The 22,170-nt window shown below is 39.6% G+C and overlaps 1 protein-coding gene across 2 annotated transcripts in view; it reads left to right on the forward strand.

Annotated features, from left to right (window-relative positions):
- trpc7b (transient receptor potential cation channel, subfamily C, member 7b) overlaps positions 1 to 22,170 on the forward strand; it is a 72,057-nt gene that overhangs the window by 36,962 nt on the left and 12,925 nt on the right. For both annotated transcript variants that reach the window (XM_030739293.1, XM_030739295.1), the window contains exons 5-7: positions 2,074 to 2,290; positions 3,643 to 3,876; positions 6,475 to 6,739. In XM_030739293.1, the coding sequence (XP_030595153.1) occupies positions 2,074 to 2,290; positions 3,643 to 3,876; positions 6,475 to 6,739 (716 nt within the window). The remainder of the gene's footprint in view (positions 1 to 2,073; positions 2,291 to 3,642; positions 3,877 to 6,474; positions 6,740 to 22,170) is intronic.

A 22,170-nucleotide genomic window follows, 5' to 3' on the forward strand; every position in this document is an offset into this window, starting at 1 on the left:
TGAAAAGCTCATTCATGCATTTATTACTTCTAGGCTGGATTATTGTAATTCATTATTATCAGGCTGTCCTAAAAGCTCCCTGAAAAGCCTTCAGCTGATCCAAAATGCTGCAGCTAGAGTACTGACAGGGACTAGAAAGAGAGAGCATATTTCTCCCATATTGGCTTCTCTTCATTGGCTCCCTGTTAAATCTAGAATAGAATTTAAAATTCTTCTCCTCACATACAAGGTCTTAAATAATCAGGCACCATCTTATCTCAAAGACCTCATAGTACCATATCACCCCAACAGAGCACTTCGCTCTCAGACTGCTGGCTTACTTGTGGTTCCTAGGATACTTAAGAGTAGAATGGGAGGCAGAGCCTTCAGCTTTCAGGCGCCTCTTCTGTGGAACCAGCTTCCAGCTTGGATTCGGGAGACAGACACCCTCTCTATTTTTAAGATTAGGCTTAAAACTTTCCTTTATGATAAAGCTTATAGTTAGGGCTGGATCAGGTGACCCTGAACCATCCCTTAGTTATGCTGCTATAGGCCTAGTCTGCTGGGGGGTTCACATAATGCACTGTTTCTTCTCATTCACCTTATTTACTTTGTTTATACTCCACTCTGCATTTAATCATTAATTGATATTAATCTCTGGCTCTCTTCCACAGCATGTCTTTCTCTCCCCTCAGCCCAACCGGTCGCGGCAGATGACTGCCCCTCCCTGAGCCTGGTTCTGCTGGAGGTTTCTTCCTGTTAAAAGGGAGTTTTTCCTTTCCACTGTCGCCAAGTGCTTGCTCTTTACCCACAATACAAAGCGCCTTGAGGCGACAGTTTGTTGTGATTTGGCGCTATATAAATAAAAATTGAATTGAATTGAATTGACTTTATAAACATTAGGCATTCTCACAGGTAAAAAGATCTTAGGGAATAAGAGGAAATTGCAGATCCATCTTGGCTTTGTAAGATATTAATTTCATTCAAGGCTTCTACTTATTTAACCTGCACATATGCCTGCTGCTAGCAGCTGCCATTTTGTTCAAGGAGAGGAGACGAGCTCTTGTCACATCACACTAAAGAAACCCATGAGGTTCACTGTCATCACACAGCAGAACATCTGATCTAAGATGACCATCTTATTTAAGCTGAGGGGTGAAATGGATCAGGCTTATCAGCACAGCAGCTGGGCGGAATGAAAGAGGCAGGAGGAGGTTTAAAGGAGGCTTTCCAGAGTTAAGAATTACCAGACAACCTCTTCCCACATGGTTTAGTAGTGTGTGTGTGTGTGTGTGTGTGTGTGTGGCATAGGAAGAGCTACTGAATCTGATGTAGTATTGCTCATGCAGCGCATAGAGATATCCTGTGGGTAGTTAATATTGAACACAGCAGGTTCAACGAGTGGCAAATGTTGGGATCTCAAATGCCCGTATGGGGTTGGAAGTGTGTGCGTGTCTGTGCAACTGTGCATTTGTGTGACTTGGCACACTTTTGTGCAATTACAAAAATGCCCCTCTATGTGGTGGCTTGTTAATGCTATTTGTGCAGAACTAACTTGCATTACAGTCTCCCAAAGCAGTGCATTTCCACAGGCTCTGATAATGGTTTGGCATCTATTGCTCTGACATTATGTCTGTGTGAAAGTGATCGTGGTTGTCCACATTCATGGATTACAACAGCTGCTGTTTGTCTGCTGAAACGGTTGTGTAGTGGTGCTTTGCAGCATTTTTTATCTCAGAGGACCAAAATCTCCGGAACTCTGCAGAAAGCGTGATTTATCTCAGTAAATAAAAACAGATGTTGTGCTTGGCTGCAATTTGGACCACCTAAAAGGCACTCAAACATGTTTCTTCAGTGTAAAACAGGTTTTGTTGGCTATTGTAATCATAAATAGAAGGGAAATGTTGCTCTGTGCTTCCTTAAGGGTTCAACAGGCCACTGTTTTTGTTTTCACGCATTCTGTATAAAAAGATCAGTATATGCAAGTTTCAATTGATATTGCTAATCTGTACTCATATTAATGCATTTGTTTCTTAAAGTTTGTAAACACATCGTAACATAAATCTTATTATGAGCTCAATTTTTCACTTCCAGCTTGGTCAGATCCTGCGAAGCCCCTTCATGAAGTTTGTGGCTCATGCTGTATCCTTCACCATCTTCCTGGGTCTGCTTGTCGTCAATGCTTCCGACCGCTTTGAGGGTGTAAAAAACCTTCCCAACGAGACCATCACAGACCATCCGCGACAGGTGTTCAGGGTCAAAACCACCCAGTTCTCCTGGACAGAGATGTTGATCATGAAATGGGTATTGGGTGAGTCATCCTCTTCAATAAATCTTACACACACAGTGTGGCTCTGCACAGTTGCAGCCAATTAAAATGCACATCGATTGATTAGATTAAAATAGATTGTCCCTGTCAAAGCAAACTGTCCATCATGATAAGAAATAACCTTGATGTGCCAAGTAAGCAAGTCAAAGCTAAGTGTGTCTCTAAGGGTGTCCTTTTTAATTTTTTTTATCACTATGGATGCATTTTGTCATCTGATTAAGCATGAAAATACTTCTCCAAGGTTTACACAGTTTTCTATGCCAATCCAAAGTTTCCTTTAAAGCACTTGCACCGTAAATCAGTAAACTGCCTGGAAATAGTCAGAAAACTTTTTTGCCAGCCTTTGATATGAGGTATAATTCAAGTTTAATACAGTACCCCCACCAACCAAGTGAATGAAAGCCAAGGTTACAACAACACAGCAAATTATGCTCTTTTATCCTCCGAAGATCAAAAATAAGTTTTCTGGTTGGAACAGCAGAAGCAGTGGCCCTGCTGAGTCCTAACAATAACCTGGAGGGAAATTGGGAGGTCGACTTGGGAGGTTGTGCAGAGGAAATGTTAGAGGGAGAAATAGTATGAAAGAAAAATGGGAAGGAAAGTTGGGAGTAGTAGAGGGCAACAAAAGAAAGTAGAATAAGGTGTGTGCATGGAATATAAGAAGGCAGGCATGAGGCAACAAAGGAGATAGAAGGGGGTGACAGACAGAAAAAGACAAACTCAGTGGATAAATTGCCCATAGCAGAATCTGTCAGAGCTCAGCTGCTTCCCATCTGCTTCCGCTCATATACACACATAACAATATTACGTCTGTGGTTTGTGTATGTTGGTGCACATGTGATTCTGTTTTTATTTGTTTACGTGTAACGCCAGCGTTTATCCCATCTAGGGTAAATTTTTAGCAGCCACTGGACATGTGACTGTTTTATCTACATGAATGCGTGTATTGTGTGTGTGTGTGTGTGTGTGTGTGTGTGTGTATTGAGTGGTAGCTTAGTTAGATGTGGTAATTGTAATTCCAGTAGCATGCTTTGAAGCCCCGGTAATTGTTAGAGAGATGATACTGATCAGGGTGCTTCTCTCTAAGCAATTTTAACCATGTTTTGGCTCCGAAGATAGAATGGAGTGTGTATGTGTTTGCATCCACCTGATCTATAAGTAGCACGTCTGAGTGGTTCATTTTCAATTATAAGCTTTGTTGTCAACATCCGTGTCTGTACGTGCTTCATTTATGCATCCCCATATGTATTTATATTCATATGAATGCCTGCAAGAGCCTCTTTATATTTGTGTGCTTCCACATGTTTGTGTGTATATGTGTCTTCCTTGTTCAGGCATGATTTGGTCAGAGTGTAAGGAGATCTGGAGTGATGGACCCAGGGAGTACATCATGCATCTTTGGAATGTTCTGGATTTTGGTATGTTATCCATCTTTGTGGCATCCTTCACGGCACGCTTCATGGCTTTCCTGAAGGCATCCAAAGCCCAGCAGTATGTGGACATGCATGTGCCAGACGAAGACCTCAGCAACGCCTCGCTGCCTGATGAAGTGGCTTATTTCACTTTTGGTAAGCAGTCAATAAGAAGAAACATATAAGTCTTGTGTTTTGTTTGCTACACTTTTTTAAAGATTGCTTGACGAGACCATGAGTTCATATTCGCTGTGCCTTTTTTTTCTGGTTTGATTGACCTTTGTTGTTATTGCTATTCAGGATAACTATTCAATTATCTGAAATGTAATGAAAAATACTTGTATCTGCTTAGTTAACAATCTTAACATTTTTCCCAGAAAAGGCCAATTTGCAATAGCTGATATTATGAGGTACTTGAATCAGTGGTGTGCTACATCAGTCACTGATAAAGAGTAACAAACTAGATGAGTATGGGTGTAAAAATGTAATTTATTAAAATACCCAGACTACATGTGATATTTAGGTTTACCAATCTGCAAAAAAAAAACAAAAAAAAACTGCATCTATAAATTGTGGAGGAATTTCAGAAAAAAACGGAATATTTCATCATTTGCAGAACATAGTATCAAAAGATTCAGAGGATCTGGAAAAAATCTCTGGATTTTTCCAGGGGGGGGGGGGAATCCAAGGTGAAAATCTATATTGGATGCCCATGATCTTTGGGCCCTCAGGCAGCACTGCATTCAAACTGAGCATGGTTGTGCCATGGATATGACATGCATGGGCTCAGGAACAGTTCCAGAAATTGCTCTGCCATCCACAAATGCAGGTTAAAGCTCTATAATGCTAAGATTCCATATGTGAACATGATCCAGAAATGTGCCATCTTCTGTTCATTTAAAATGGACTGAGGCAAAGTGAAAACTGTTCTGTGGTCAGATGAAATGAAAAATGAAATTCTTTTTTGGAAAACATGAACCCCAACATTCTCTGGACTAAAGGGGAGAGGGACCATCCAGCTTGTTATCTGTGCTTAGTTCAAAAACCTGTGTCTCTGATCAAATGGGGGTGCATTAATCTATATGCAGTTGGCAGCCTGCACATCTGGAAAGGCACCATCAATGCTGAAAGATATATACAGGTTTTAGATCAACATATATACCCATCCAAACGTCTTATTTAGAGAAGCTCTGCATGCTTCAGAAAGACAATACTAAACTGCATACTATTACATCAGCATGGCTTCAGAGTAGAAGAGTCCAAGTGCTGAACTAGGTTCCCTGCAGTCTTTCACCATCTGAAAACATCTGATGCACTGTTGAGCAGCTAGAATCCTATATTAGACAAGAATGGGACAACATTCCTCTTCCAAAGGTCCCACAACTGGCCTTCTCAGTTCCCAGATGCTTATGGACTGTTAAAGGAAGAGGAGATGTTATACAGTAGCCCTGTCTCAGCTTTTTTTTTTTTTTTTTTTAAATGTGTTGCTGCCATAAAATTCAAAATGAGCTAATATTTCCCCCAAAATGGTAAATTTTCTCAGTTAAAACATTTGCTAATAGTTTTTGTTCTATTGTGAGTAGAATTTATAGTTTATGAGATTTACAAATCATTGTGTTCTGCTCTGAATGAAAGCATATATTTAGCTAAACACCAACTCAAAAACATCCCTTCACCACATCAAAACCTGCCACCGGCTGCAGCCCACTGCACTGTGCACTTGTTAGTGGCCAACTAATAGAACCTTCATCAGTGCTGTCATCTGGTGGTATGACTCTGTCATGACACATCAATAAATCGATAAAGTGTTCTATTACTGCACTCTCAGATATAATCCTCATAAACCTTTCCATATATGTCTCCATATCTCTAAAAGTGCACAAATTTTATCCAATAATATACTTTTTGTTCTAAACAGAGACTTCAATAAAATAGTGACTGGAAGTTTTTTTGCTTTTACTTGACTCATCTCTCTTGTATCTTATGTTGCCATCTAGCTACATCACAGTCTCCTTTTAAATCTCCTTTTTTTCTTGTCTCCCTCTCTCTATGTGTCCTTAGTTCTCCTTGGACACACTATCCCTTTATCCCTTCCCTTTGCCGTCCACTCAGCTCAACCTAATTTCCTTCCCTCCTCCTCTTCCTCCCCTCTCTCCTCTCTCCAAACTTTTAGTCTGACTTTCATTTTTCCATCCTCACTTAATCCATCGTCTTACTGCACCGTCTCCTCCATCAAAGCCCATGTTTCTTAAAGCTGAGATTATTCTTGGTAGAAACATCTCTTACAAACATTTGGATCCCACTCAGTGCACTGTAACCAAAAAGAACTTGAACAGCAAGCAATATGATGATGAGTGACAAACTACATGTGCACAGCAGAATTAAAGGTAGCACTACTTTAACCTCTTCTTTTCTGCTGTTGTAAGCACTATATACAGTATGTAACTAATATAATAAAATTAATATGTGACTTATAAAACACTGTTAAAGATTTGTAAGCATTAGCAACAGCTTTGAAACAAGTAACAGAAGATATTTGAATCCTGAATCCCTCCAGATGGGCTGTGTATGATTATGAATTAGAATATGAATTCAGTTTCAGCACTAATTTCAGAGTTTGCTTGACACATCAGAATTTATTTAGTGCAGTTAAGTGGGTAAAAAAAAATGAGCAAAGATCCTTTTTAATGTCTGAATTGCTAATAAAATTAAAAGATTACACAGCAACACCTCTGTGACTTATTCTCCCTCCAGCCAGAAACAAGTGGCGCCCATCAGACCCTCAGATCATCTCAGAAGGCCTGTACGCCATCGCCGTGGTTCTGAGCTTCTCTCGCATCGCCTACATCCTGCCAGCCAATGAGAGCTTTGGCCCCCTGCAGATCTCACTGGGGCGCACAGTCAAGGACATCTTCAAGTTCATGGTCATTTTCATCATGGTGTTTGTGGCCTTCATGATTGGCATGTTCAACCTATACTCATATTACCTCGGAGCCAAGTACAACCCTGCCTTCACCACGTGAGTTATACAGTACCTGATTGTGAGAGGTGTAGGATGTACTGGGAGAATGTGTGTGTGTGTGTGTGTGTGTGTGTGTGTGTGTGTGTGTGTGTGTGTGTGTGTGTGTGTGTGTGTGTGTGCGTGCGTGTGTTTGGTTAAATCTGAACACCTCTCATCATTTATACACTTCTTTTTCCATTGACTTTTACATGCATACATAGAAACTTTCAGAAATATGGTGCAGGACCTTGAAACTGCAAAGAGAAAAAGAAATCTGTTGAAGTATTTGATTTGGACCCCATGTTTTTATTACTGCAAGATGAAATCCCAAGGACAGTGTAAGACATGTCCTTTTGATTGAGGTTGTTCATTAAATCTGTGGTGTCTTATCAGTGGCAGAGATCGAACTTTAATCTACCCTCAGGCAATCAGGCCAGTTGGTTAAATATAATGAGGAGAAAGTGAATTAGATATGCCACCATTTAAATCTCAAGCGAACACTGGTGAATTGTGATTTTGATCTCATAGCTTTAACAAAATTGGAGATATGACACTAACCATTTCCCTATAACTGTTTGGTACTACTGTGACCAAAAATAAAATGAAATGAAGATGACATGACAGTGAGAGATGTCAATGTCAGATTCAATCTGAGCTCTGGGAATTGCATCAATATCGATATCATTTCAAGGCCAGTTCTGTCTGGAAGGAAAATGATACGCTGACTGCTTAATTATGAGGCCAACCATTTCGACTGACTGCTTTGAAAGATTTGAACATATCAAAGTAACAAAGGCAGCAAGGAGACCTTGCTCCATATTTGTGCCAGGCAAGACATGGTGGGGTCTATTAGTAGATGGTGTTTTATCTCTATATAGTTTCCCCTCACCATACTTAAGAAGAGAAGAATAGAAGAAACAGCCTTTATTGTCCCGCAAAGGGGAAAATAATAATAATACAATACTGTACAAGAATATAACAGAAACTCCGGTGCAGTGAGAAATAGGCATACTATAGATAGTTTTACATCTCAAAGATAGAATATCATGTAAAAGTCCTTTTTTTTTTTTGTTATTTCATTCTAAAAAGGTAAACTTTAATATACTCTTTATTCTTCACTCTTACTTATATTCAATTATATTTTTGTGCATATATTTTTTTAATCAGAAATGCAGTATCTCAAATTATTAGAAACATTTCCAAGTTCAGTTAAAACAGGATTCACAAATCAAAAATGTTTAACTTCTGAAAAGTACTCTGTTTGGGGTCCTTTACCATGAATTCCTGCATTAATGCAGCATGGCATGCAGGCAATCAGCTTGTGGCACTGCTGGGGTATTACTGATGCCCAGATAGCTTAGATAGCAGCTTTAATCTTGTCTGTATTTTTGTTTCAGGTGTTTCTCATATTCCTCTTGATAGTACCCCACACACCCTCTGCATGGTTTAGGTCAGGTGAGTTAGATTACCAGTCAAGCACAGTAATAATACAGACTGTTTGGTAGTAAGTTTGGCACTGTGGGCAGGTGCTAAGTCCTGCTGGAAAAGGAAATCTGCATTTCCGTAATTCTTGTCAGCAGATGAAAGCATGAAGGGCTCCAAAATCCCCTGGTAGATGGCTGCATTGACTTTGTACTTGATAGAACACAAGAGATGAACAGCCACCAACACCAGCAGATGGCATCACAATGTGGAAGATTCACACTAGACTTAAAACAAATTGGATTCTGTGCCTCTGTGAAATTTCACCAGACTCTAGGTCTTTGATTTCTGAATGAAATGCAAAATTTACTTTCATTTGGAAAGAGGACTTAGGACCACTAAGCAGCAGTCCAATTCTTTTCCTCCTTAGCGCAGGTAAGACACTCCTGACACTGTCTCTGGTTCAGGGCTGGCTTGATATCAGGAATGCAACAATTGTTGCCACATTCCTGTAGACGTCTGCATGTGGTGACTTGCTGTGCTGACACCAGCCTCAGTCCACTCCCTGTGAAGCTCTGTGAAGACTTTTCTTGACAGTCTCCTCAAGACTGCAGTGTTCACCTGGTGCACATTTTCCTAGCACACTTTTCCCTTCCAGTCTACATTAATGTGCTTCACTCTCTGAACAGCCAGCCTTTTTCCAGCAATTACCTCTTCTGGCTAACCCTCATGTGGAGAGTGTCAGTGATGATCGACTAGACAACTATCAAATCAGCAGTCATCCTTGTGATTGTGGTGTGTGGCATTTACCGAGCCAAACAGTACTTACATTTACAAAAACGCATAATGAAATATTCTAATAATTTGAGATACTAGATTTCTGATTTTTATAATTATCAAAATTGTAAAAAATGCTTAAAATATTTCACTTTTCATGAATATAGAATATACAAATGTTGACCTTTTGAATTAAATTATGGGGGAAAAAAAAAACCCTTTTTCACAGTATGTACATAACCTCCTGTTCACACTAACACTTTCTTTCTAGCAGTCCTCATTCTGCATTGACAAACTAACCAGGAAAAATTGTGGTGTTCCATAAGTGAAAATCATGCAGCTGAAACTGTGCTTTTTAATTGCACTTCACTTCCTTAAGTGCTGCATTTATGGTTTTATCAGGGTCATTAATCTTAAGTATAGAAGTGCACCGTTTAGCTGAGCAACTTGCACTAACAGGCTATACAATATTTTTAAAATATTTTCACTTGTTTTTAAATATCAGCCAGCACTATTATTTTACTTTATACAAATCGGTTTGTAGTATAAATCTGCTTTTAAAGCAACCGGCTGCTCCATCACATCAGTCTCAGTCTCAGTAATTCTGCCTTTTTTCTTCATTTTAGCTCCTTCATGTCTCTGCTCGCCCATCCTTTCCTATCAGCTGCGATCAGAGTGGCAGCGGATGTTTTACTGTCATTGTCGGATATTTGGAGGAAAGTTATCTATCTTAGGCTGCTGACAGCATCATTCTGTTTATCATCACTCATCTGAGAAAGAAAACACTCTCTGAGGTCTCTCTCTCTGTCACCTATCATTACTCATTTTCTGAGAGGAAGACATCCACAGATTTAAATAGATCACATTACAATATCTCTGCTCAACCCAGCAAAGCAAATAATGTCTGTGGCTGGTTAGTAATTACTCTGGTATATACTTTTCTTCTATTTACTAAAAAGAAAGGAAAATTATTTTATTGCATTTTTTTCCCTCCTAGTTGAAAGAGAGCCTGTGGTGTTTGCTGAGTTTCGCCAGATCTAATTTGTAGTTTTAGTGCAGCATGAGTTTTGCCAGCTTGTGCTGTGATCTTGTTTACTGTTGCTGGTACAGTAGTTCATCAACACAGTACAACCAGAGATGAAGAATTAAACTGCATATTGCCAGAATAACCTCAGCAGAGTATTGCTGCTGTTTTATTTTGCCCAGCTGTGCAGTGATTGTGATTCAGTTTTCTTGGCAGAATCAACCATATCAGACTGTTTGATATTCATTTGTCTGCCTGCCTTCTAATCTGCTTGTACACCTGTCGGTCCACCACCATGCTTTTAGGACAACGTGTCCACTTGGTGCAAAAGCATCAGACTACAAAATCCAAAATGAATACAGCCAAGTGCCAAAAGCAGGTAGAATTTCTGTTTGGGGAGTGAATCTCAGAAGGCTACCATCCACACTGCCAGATAAATGTTTGTACCCAAATTGTAATGTAATAGAGCAAAGTTCTGCCATGTTTTGGTGTCATTTTATAGGCACAGTGTTTTAGTTTGCTATCTGAGGCAGAGATTGACACACACACACACACACACACTTTTTTTTTCCTACTCTTCTTCAGATTGGCTATGAACCTGGTATTTTTTGTCTAACACCAAAGATTACATATAAAACCTGGCACTAGTCAGTGGTTTCTAAAAAGTCCCATTTTGAAGCTCTAACCTGATCATTTTGGTCATCAGAGTTGCGTTTTTTTAAAACTGGGCAAGACAACCTGCAGGTGATCTGACTGAGATGCCAAAGGACCCTGCATGTTCATGTTACTGACTTGTCAATCACAAAGTTGGACTGACCTAACACTTCCACAGCATCTCTTTTGTCCTGTCTCTCTCCCCTCAGCCCCAACCAGTCGTAGCAGATGGTTGCCCCTCCCTGAACCTGGTAGGTTTCTTCCTGTTAAAGGGGAGTTTTTCCTTCCCACTGTCGCCAAGTGCTTGCTCATAGGGGGTCGTTTTGACTGTTGGGTTTTCTCTGTTATTATTGTAGGGTCTTTACCTTACGGCAGCACGGTGGCATAGTGGTTAGCACTGCTGCCTCACAGTTAGAATACCATCTGGAAGGCCTGGGTTCGATTCCACCTTGGCCCAGGCCTCTCCCTCTCTCTGTGTGGAGTTTGCATGTTCTCCCCGTGCTTGCGTGGGTTTCCTCCGGGTACTCCGGTTTCCTCCCACATTCCAAAGACATGCACTTACTGGGGTTAGGTTAATTGGCTAATCTAAATTGCCCATAGGTGTGAATGAGAGCATGAATGTGAGTGTGAAAGGTCGTCTGTCCCTCTGTGTTGGCCCTGCAACAGGCTGGCGACCTGTTCAGGGTGTACCCTGCCTCTCGCCCTATGACAGCTGGGATAGGCTCCAGCCCCCCCGCGACCCTTAACAGGATGTGCTGAAGCGAATGGATGGATGGTCTTTACCTTACAATATAACGTGCCTTGAGGTGGCTGTTTGTTGTGATTTGGTGCTATATAAATAAAATTGAATTGAATTAAAGCATGCACCAGCATCTGTTTCACTCTAATTAGTACCATAATTTATAAAATTGAACATAAGGTGATAAAGACCATAAACTCATCATGAAGTGTGAGGTGAAAACCAAGAGAGATGTAGGGCTGTTTCCTTGTAGACTCCTGTATAATGTGACCACTGGAAAGAATGCAAATTTAAGGCACTTCCACACTAGCGTACTTTTTAGACCCCAAAGCTATGTCAGTCTTTTTTTATATAGTTCATGGTCTAGCTCTAACCCTCTGTTCAACCGTCTGAACATCTGATAACACAATCCAAACAAAGATTAGTCATTTAGAGGTGAAGTAGGGGGCAGATCTTGGTGGAATACCTCATTATCTCAATGCAATATAGCAAATGAGTCAAAAAGGTAGTTTTGATCAGTATTTATTTATGTGTGCATGTAAGCTTAGAGTGGACTCTGTCTATTTATACTGTTTACAATTACCATGTCAGAAAGTGATTAAATTCATCTCAACAAACTCAGACAGTGTGGTATTGTACTCACAGCTTAAAGCAGATGATGTCAAATACCAGATGCAGTGATAAGAATTGCCTGTTATTTGTTTACATCCTGTCCTCATGTCCTTATCAGCTGTGATGTATGTGCGTCCTGGGAGTAATTTCCAACATTATGGCTCAATGAGCATTTCCCTTAGATGCCTTACCTTACAGAGAATCTGTGATGATGAAAGGTGTGTGATCAGACTTCTAGTGTGAGGGCTCTGCTTTCCCATGCTGACTCACTTTACACTTCCATGCTGTGCATATACAGTAGCTCCTCTGCTGAGCCTCAGCATAGGGTCTCTTAGGCTGAGGGTTCTGCTTGGCTGCCTGCATGGAGCCAAAGATTCAGGCAACGTGATGAGGAGGCAGACAGAGCAGAGAGTTAACTGACAGAAAGGCGGATTCACCAGTAGAAACAGAGTCTAATGGAGCTGAAATGGTGAAATGTGGCCACAACCCAACAGAAGACTTCTCAAAAAGCCGAGAACAAGTGCAAAAAAGACCCTGGACCCTGTAGATGAACATGCCTTATCATTGCCATTACACAATCATTTTATTCATGTTTGTATGATCCAGCTCTGTGCATTGTCCTCTTATCACTTAGCTCCTCTGTTTTAGAGATCAACATCAAGGCTGATTTTTTTTTTTAATAAAAGATCTCTCAAATCCTACTCATTTTATCAACCTCTGACTGCATTTCTTATCCGAGTAGGTGGGTGGAAGGGAGAGAGGGGGGGTTGTCTCTGAATTCTGGACTCTAGATTGTATACTCTGCCGGGGGGGCTGCATAAAGATGCTTTTAACATGACAAAAATCTTGAATTATGTTGTTGTCAGTTTTGCCACCAGAGGTCAGTGTCACATTCTCACCTAGTCCGAAGAGCACTTGTGAGAGCAAATGCCTGACACTTTTTTGAAAATGTTCATATATGTGTGTGTTTAAAAATGTTTATAAATTAAACATTTTTGTAAAAACAAATAAACTCATAATCTACTAGTATAAAGAAATCAAAACAGGAATCACAAACCCAACCAAAAATTTTAAACTCAAACAAAACCCAAGAATCATGACAGTTTTATAGAAAAACACTAACTGGCCACTTGTTAGGTACAGTTTGCTTATATGGGTTGAACCCCCTTCACGACTGCCTTCATTCTTCATGGCATAGATTCAAAAAGGTGCTGGAAATATTACTCTGAGTTTTGGGGACATATTGACATGATAGCATCACACAGTTTCTGCAGATTTGCTGGCTGTACATCCATGATGTGAATCTCCTATTCTACTACATCCTAAGGTGCTCTATTAGACTGAGATCTGGTGAGTCAGTCTAATAGAGCACTATTTGAGTACAGTGAGCTAATTGTCATGTTGTTACAAGGTGTGTTATCCTGCTGGAAGCAGTCATCAGAAGATGGGTACACTGTGATCATAAAGGGATAGACATGATTAGCAAAAATACTCAGGTAGGCTGTTCTCTGACATTTATATAATGCTCAATATGTACTGAGGGGCCCAAAGTGTGACAAGAAAATATCTCGCACATCATTATACCACCGCCACCACCCTGAACTGTTGATACAAGGCAGGATGGATCCATGTAACCAGGCAATGCTTTTCCAGTGTTCTATTATGCAATTTTGGTGAGTCTGTGCAAATTGTAGCCTCAGTTTCCTGTTCTTAGCTGGCAGGAGTGGCAGTGGCACTCAGTGTGGTCTGCTGTTATAGCACATCTGCTTCAAGGTTCAACATGCTGTGCATTCCGAGATGGTCTTCTGCATACTTTGGTTGCACCAAGTGGGTATTTTAGTTATTGTTGCCTTCCTATCACCTTGGAGCAGTCTGACCATTTTCTTCTCACCTATCTTGATATTTTCTGCTTTTCGAACCATTCTCTGTAAATCCCAGAGAGGGCTGTCTGGGAAAATACGAGTAGATCAGCAGATTCTGAAACACCCAGACCAGTCTGTCACATTCAGTCGTTTAAATCACCTTTCTTCCCCATTCTGATGCTCAGTTTGAACTTCAACAGGTTGTCTTGACCATGTCTATGTCCCTAAATGCATTGAGTTGCTGCCATGTGGCTGATTAGATATTCACATTAATGAGCAGTTCAACAAGGGGCCCTTTAATGGATCCTTAAGAACTCCTGGACTACAGTATATCTACCTTACTCACACAGACTCAACAGAGAGTTGACAGTGACAGCATCTCCTCCACCACTTGACAAGCGACAAGGATCTCAATTGCCCTCAGAGTGACAGTGTTAGCTAACTAAAAGTTAGCTGTCATTTGTTTCAGAGCTATAGCATGAGTATCTAATCCTCAATGGGCCTCTCCACCTGTGTTGTGGAACTGCGTTTAATTTGCTAGTGGTTCTTGAAATGTGAAATAGAGCTCTTTCAGCTCTCTGCTGGCAGACACTTCTTATCACCCAGGTACTTTTTACATTTTGCTGTAATGTTATTATAGTTTCCACTTAAAAACTCTAAAATGAAGGTAGTACTTCAACTATGTAAATGCTGTTGTTTCTGCCATTTCACTGCCTGAAGTACACATGTGGCCTGACACAAATGCAAAATTGGATATCTTCCACTTTTATACAGCTACCTGCAAAGAAGCAGGAATAGAAGGGCGAATGAATCGGGTCTTTTCTTTATTGCTATCTTGTGACAACAAAAGAAACAGGAAAAAGGGACAAATATAACAGTAACAAATTGCTTATTTGAAAAAAATATCAAAGTGTTTACTTAAACGTTAAAACGAACATGTTAATTGTTCTAGTGAAAAGGTACTTTAAGTACTCTTCTACTGTCTACAGCAATGGGTGTACCACTCAAGGTGGTGGACAGTAGGAAGCATGTGAAAGGAAGAAGCAGCATATGAGAGAAGAGTGAAGCTGAGGATATCACACACACATATACTCAGTGACACTAGCAAAAACTGACATATACACATAAACACACAGCTTCATAAGGTTTAATGGGGACTGAGCTGTAATAGACCACACCCCGACCCAGTCTCCTGAGGCGTGAAGACACTTCTGACTCACACTTTAAAAAAAACAAACACTCTCACCACGTGCTCTTTGTTGAGTGCCCACACAGTTATCTTTTCAGAAGTGCAAATACATTTAAACACATGAATCTTTGCCATGTTTGTGTTTGCATACCTGGCACTTATACAGACACACAAACCATTTATGCACAAATCAGTTCACACATACACGCACACACTTTTGATTTGGGTAGTAGTGATGGAGCCCTGGACCTGTCTCTATTTTCCAGTCAGCCATGCATGACAATACTGCAGAGAGAGAGAGAGAGAGGCAAGAAGGGCAGGGAAGGTAAAAGCAGAATAAAAGGAGATGGATGGAATTAAATCTGTTCATACTTATGGGAAGAGTGAAAGAGAAAGACATAGTGGTGTGTCACGGACTTTGAGAATCAAAATCAAAATATCGATTTCATTATACTGACGCTGAAGTGAAACAGTGGAAAGAAAACTGGATAAATGTAGCAGAATCAGAGGGATGGCTAACAGCAGTGCAACAAAGTAAGTCAATGTGGAAGAGGAGGACAGAGGAAGATGGAGGGGATGAGGGATGAGAAGAGAACCATAGGGAGCGATGCAGAGGAGGGTGTTTTTGGCTTGGCTCTTTGTTCAGGCAAAATGCAGGAGACCAGCCAAAATACATAGACAAAGGAGGAAGAAGAAGGGAGAGAGAGAACAGGAGAGGATGAGAGAAGGTCATGCAGACTGAGCAACCACACAGGCTTAGCAGAGGTTCAGCATTATCATTTGACAAGGTGGGAAGAAATCAAAATGCAAGTACTGTGAAATACATTTTGTTACCTGTGTATCTTCTTTTAGCATTTGATGCTTATTACAGATTCACTTAAACGTTATGTGCCATACTGTGCTTTAAAGTCATGTCATATTAAAGTTGCTTTCAGAGGAGCATGTATTTCATTTGAAATGCAACACATAAATACAAGATGAGAGGCATCTGAAATTAAAGGTGCATATAAAGTGATAATGCATAAGGTATAATACAATGTCAATGGCCAAGAACTGGCAGTAATGAGAATCAGGCCAAAGAGGAAAGTAGAAAATAGCATTTGGATTTATATGTCTGAAGATGCAGGAGTTTGAAACTAAAGTGCAGATTGGGGCATTTTGGGGGGCAGTAAGAAAAAAACAAGGGAACCACGAACGAAGGTTTGAGGTGATAAACAGGAGTGGAGGGGTAAAGGGGTGAGCGGGATCTATGTGGAAGAAAGGGCGTCTGAATAGCGGATAGGAGGTTGTGTGAGAAGAAAAGAAAGAATTTATTAGCTCTGAAGGCAAGGCAGATGTGTCATGTTCAGCCTTTACCAGTCAAGCACATCTGAATGTCAAAATAAGAAGGGGAGACACAATTATAATTAAGGCGAGCCCAGCAGAAAGAAGAGAGGCACAAAAGTAACAGAGAAAGAATTCATTCATGTGCTGTGACCGGTGAGGGATTTGAAATGTCAGTGGCAAAGCTTTAGACTTTCTATTTTACTGTAACTTCTTCCATTATCATCACAAATTATTGTCAACCATTCAGTTTCCCTCAGGGTGAGATTGAAGCTGCCTGAAATTTTGTCATCTGACAATAATTATTTGCATTGAAATTAATTTAATTTCAGCTAAGTTAAGAAGCTCCAACTCAGGGGGCTCACACTGCATATGGTAATGGAAATACTACATTAGGCTAATGCTACAGTATAATTTCCAGATATTTACTGTTGATTTTTAAAGATGAAACCCTTTTGAATGATGAACCTGGCTGAAGTTTTAATGCTTCAAGCAGAAATTTTTTTTCAACAAATGCGCTGTAACTGGAGTCTGCAGTACACATTTGAGGAGTGCATAAAAAACATTGTACAGAAACTAATGTTCTTAGATAAAATAAATGATTGTGTTTTGTATTGTAGTTTATAGAAGGGTTTGAAAACCACTGTAATATTCTGGTAAACATCTGTAAGTCCTGTAAAGAGCAGGGCAGTTCCACAAACGTTATAATGTATATGTTATACAGTACAATGCAGGAGTTAGTTGTGGCTGTGGCTTTGTTTTACATCACCTGTAACTGGGGATGTGACAGTAGAATTTTGTAGTTGGTATCAATACCAGTAAAATAAAATGTTTCTTGATATCCAATTTGATACCACTTTGACTTTTAAAAGTCATTTTAAATCACTAACATGATGGTGGCAGACTGTTTCTTTACAATGTCATCATTATATTTTGTTGACAGGACACAGACTGAAATGACTGGCTAGTTGCCGAGTAGCCTATTAACGTTACTATGATGCATAACAGTAGTTATACTACATTAAGCGTTATATAATGTCATCCAAACATGCAAACATTTTAGCGTACATTGTTTCACAGTTATCTCAGCAGTAGCATGTTCAGTATTTTTAGTTGTATTGCATTGTTGTATTTCAGGATGACAACATGAAGTAGTTCCATTCCCAAATTTTACTGCCCAACTCTTATTGCAACACTTGCACTGGTCTCCATCTTCCACATGTAATTCTTGCAATGCCATGTGTAGTTGCTTTCATGTGCTTGTGGAAGCCCTTCTTCTTCAACATGTACTGTAAGCATAAATGCTTCAGTATGTACAATGCCTACATTAACTGCAGTACTTAAAAAAAAAAAAAAGAAAAAAATATTGTTGCATTTTTAGAATTTTGATATCAAAAGGTAATGTAAGTATCAGGTTTGGTGACATCTCTACATATAACGCTCTCCACCCAATCCCCCAACCAAAATAAGTCTTCTAATTAGGTAATGATACCCTAACTAATGACTATCAAAAATGGTGGGTTATGTTCTCTGATGAAGGAAATTAATCATCTAGAGTTGTAAAGTGATCCCAATAACTGTAATTCTTTCCTTCCAATTTTGCCCAATGCACATTTCTCAGACATGTGGAGAAACCCAAAGCTTGCCTTGTTTGCAAAGCTATGACGAGATAATTGCTGCTCTAGGGAAAGATTTAACAAATGATCAGTTCACAGTTCAACTGGTAAATGAAAATGCAAAGAAAGAACATACCTGATGTCACACATTTTCATAACCAAATGGTCCTGATGCTTATGAAAAAGTATAAACCACACACTGACATAGAGACAGAAAAACAGACAGACAGTGAGGGAACAGGCAAATTTTTAAAAAAAAGTTGATGTTGTGCTTGATTCACTATCAAAAGCTTCTTAATTGCTCATCTTGTGGTGTTGTATTCCCCACTTAATAAGATTTCTCTCACAGCTTGCCTGAAGATACACACCACAACAGCCCTGTTATGCGTTGCTCACTCTCTGCCTCATTTTGTAACCCACTGCCTGTCACACCAGTGTGAACACCATCATAAACAGACACACAAATCAGCTTTTGTTGAGTTCCCCATGCTTTTTCCCTCTGCTTTTTTGTCTGTGTATCAAAAACACCAACAAACAAACACACACACACACACGAAAATCTCTGGGGAACTGCATTCATTCATTCATTCATTTAAAGCTGAGGTGGGAATGGCCCCACCTTTTTGTCGCCATGGTGACAGCTCCAGTGGTGTAAAAGATAGAAAGTTAAACTGAATTTAATATTTAAAAATGTTTCATCTGTATTTGTCTGAGTATTTGTCTGCTTGCAGAACTAGAGACAAAAGGAGAGGAGTATTGATTGGAAAGAAGAATTTAATATTTTATTACACTGATCCTAGTGTATGTATATATGTTAATATGTTCCCTGTCTCCATCGAGTGGGCCAGTCTTGCCAACATCTTTTTGGCTTATGCAAATATTTTATATGAATCCCACATTCGTATACATTTCTACATTTGACATTCCAATTGAGCACCAAATGGAATGCCATAATACAGAATGGAATGTCAGATTAGAATGGTGTGTCACAATAAAATGTATCATAGCATCATATTATAATGATCATAGCGTATGTATGGATGTATATTTGTATGTTCCGCATGTAGCAAGGTTTGCTAGTCTGACTTAAGACTGAAGGGCAGATGGAAAGTGAGTGAGAGAGAACAGAAGGCTGCATTTACATTTATTCATTTGACCAGTGAAAATATTGCTGCAGATTAAACAACGAGGAGAAATATATGAGGAGAAAAATATTGAAAAAAGAAAAGTATACATCAAAAGAATAGATTGAGTGACAGAAATAGCTAAAAGCTGTTAGGATGAAAGATGGAAATAGTGAGTGGGAGGGAGAGAGGGCGATGTGGAGAAAGATATAAAAGCAATGGCAATGGGAATATAATGAGAAAATAGGGGAGAGCGATAGAACAGCCAAACAAGAGACGGAGATGATAGCATGAGAGAGAGGAGCTAAGACAGCGATAGTTGCAAGAGAGACAGAGAGGAAGACTGAGAGCATGTCTCTGAGGCGGGGAGGTTGATTTGGGCCTGCTGGTGATTGGGTTTGGGGCTGCTCCTGCAGAGCCGAGGTGACTCACCAGTCTCCCACACACATACCCAGGCGCACGCCAGGCTGCATGCAGGATGAATGTGGTAGAGAGAAAGGGAGTGAGAGAGACTCAGTTCCTTACTGTCAGTGTCCTACAGGGTTAACTGTAAGTGTGTGTGTGTGTGTGTGTGTGTACTTGCATTACTATATTGTGGGGACATAAATCTGATTACACGGTCACACTGCGGGGAATGAGCTGCTTTCTGGGGACAAAAACTCCAGATAACAAAATTTTAGATTGAGGACTTAATTTAAGGTTAGGGCACGTCTCCAGGATATGAGTGAAATTAAATGTAATGCAATGCCTTTTTAAAGTGATGGATACAAGTCAGAGAAGAGTGTTGGAGTGATGGAAACACTGTTTGTGTATTTGTGTGAGTGTCTATACATGTGGTGAAGCCATCATGCTGCATGCAGCCTACAGGGAGCTGCCACTCTTAATAACAGATAATAACATACAGTCCAAAGCCGTTTCCAGATGCCAACTGTCCCTGCTGACTCACTGCCTATTGTACAATGCTATTGTAAAACACACACACATACAGACACACAGGTTTGAAATGAAATAATCTGATTCTTAGGTTACTAAAAAATGTTCCATTATCCAGAGCACCAAGCATCTCATCCATCTCCACAACAGGGCATTAAATAACACACACACGACTGGAACCTTAGCTGACATTAGCGAAACACAAATTCAAATTTATCAGTGCTGTTGATCTCCAAGGATACATTTAAATTTTACATAATTGCACTTTCTCCCTGAGAGGCATCTCACACAGATTTTAGTGAATTAAATAAGCTGAAAACAAGGCAAGGAAAACAAATGAGGATGCACAGCAATACTGGCTGCCCATGCGTCAACATAATCCAGTATAAAGAAACACTACTCAGGTAAATAGTCTGCACACTGCACAAAGAAAATATTCTAACTACATAAGGGTTGATAGAAGTGAGGAGTATGTATGTAGCCATATATTTTTACATAGTTGACATAGATGATGCTTTAAGAAGGAATTCACTTTCACTGATGCTGCCAACACGTAAATATCACACACATTTTTGGACATTATATTAAACTCACAATCTGCCTAGGCGAACAGATGAACATGGAATATAAATAGTCTGCTGTGTGACGAGTGTTAGATTTTAATTGTGTGTTCCTGTGAATGTCTGTTTTAATGGGACCTTAATGTTGGCTGGAACAATGCCCTTCATCATTATCTGCACTGAATTTTAGGAACATGAAAATATAAATCGAGTGAGGATTTCACAGGGCCAGAACAGAGTCCGGGAAGAATAATTGGAAGGATAATTTGATTTCAAAGATAATTGGAATATAATATAATCAAGAGCAGATAATTGTCCTCCTTTTTGTTTTCTTTCAAATTTCAAAGCCATAGGAAAGGGTTCTTTTTTTTTAATCATGAAAGAGAGGCTTCAGATAAGTGACAAGACATTATTGAAAGAGAGAAGGATCAAAATAACAGGTTTTCAAGGGAAGTCCACCAAAATCACCTTCCTCTCCTCTCCTGATTGCACAATTGGCTTCTGGATGTGTGTGATGTGAATAGTGAGTGAAGACATGGTACTGTTGAAAACAGCCTTCCCCCTAGTCACTGGTAGTCTCACAGCAATTGGCTTTCTGATGCCTGGGGCCTTTATCATGACAACACAAAGAAGAAAAACTACCAAAGAACTGCTATAAATGCTTTTGAATGTGTTTCTGTTTACATATGCCTTCAGATATTGATGTCACTATAATATGTTGGTGCTTATACCAGTAATTTGTATTCCTCTGTATGATGCATATTTTTTTCCAAGTAATTATTAAGTAACCCGATAGGATGGGGATAGATGTTTGCATACTTGCATATTGCCCCCAAAGTGTACATTTACACTGACGATGCAGAGGAAGTTGACTTGTTGCATAGCGATATGTTCCTGCACATCTCAAAATTGTCTTTTGCTTGCTTGTATCTTAAGCCCACCTATGAAAGAAGTCAAGGACTATCCACTACAACATCATGCCCCCTTCTCAAATATAATAGGTGCCTCTTTTTGGTTGACAACTCTATAGTCCTTCATACAACTTGCTAAAAACAGTGTAATGTAAGATTGGTATTAACCATTTTCAAAACAGCTAATCTAGTTCATAGGCACAGTCAGATTCAGCTTTTGCCTGAAACTAATTGTATGAATAGAAGTTTGGATCTTTTTTTAAAACTTTGTTTAATTGTAAAATACTGGAGTGCTAAACTATGAAGATGGACTGCAGGTCAATCATCGTAATTTAACTAATACACAAACAGTAAAATAGTGAAATGCAGTAAAATACAGTACAATCACTATGTTATACATACATAAGAAATTGACTTTAGATACGCAAGATGGGGAGTGTGAGGCATAAACATCCAAAATTATAAATGTCAAGGCCAAAGAAATATAAAACAGAATAAATTATTGGACAGTCTTAACAGAGACAATAAAGTTCAGCTTTAAAAAAGACAGTAACTTCCCATAATTTTTTGATAAACACAAGTCTTCTGTGAGATGAGAGCAGACCAAAAATATACTTGTGATGAATCTCAGTGCTCCATGATAAATGGTATCCAGGTCATGTAAGCACTGCACAAATGCATAACAAAATCAGCATAACAGTGG

This window comes from Archocentrus centrarchus, chromosome 10 (assembly GCF_007364275.1).
Source record: "Archocentrus centrarchus isolate MPI-CPG fArcCen1 chromosome 10, fArcCen1, whole genome shotgun sequence".
In the NCBI taxonomy this organism is placed as follows: Eukaryota; Metazoa; Chordata; class Actinopteri; order Cichliformes; family Cichlidae; genus Archocentrus; species Archocentrus centrarchus.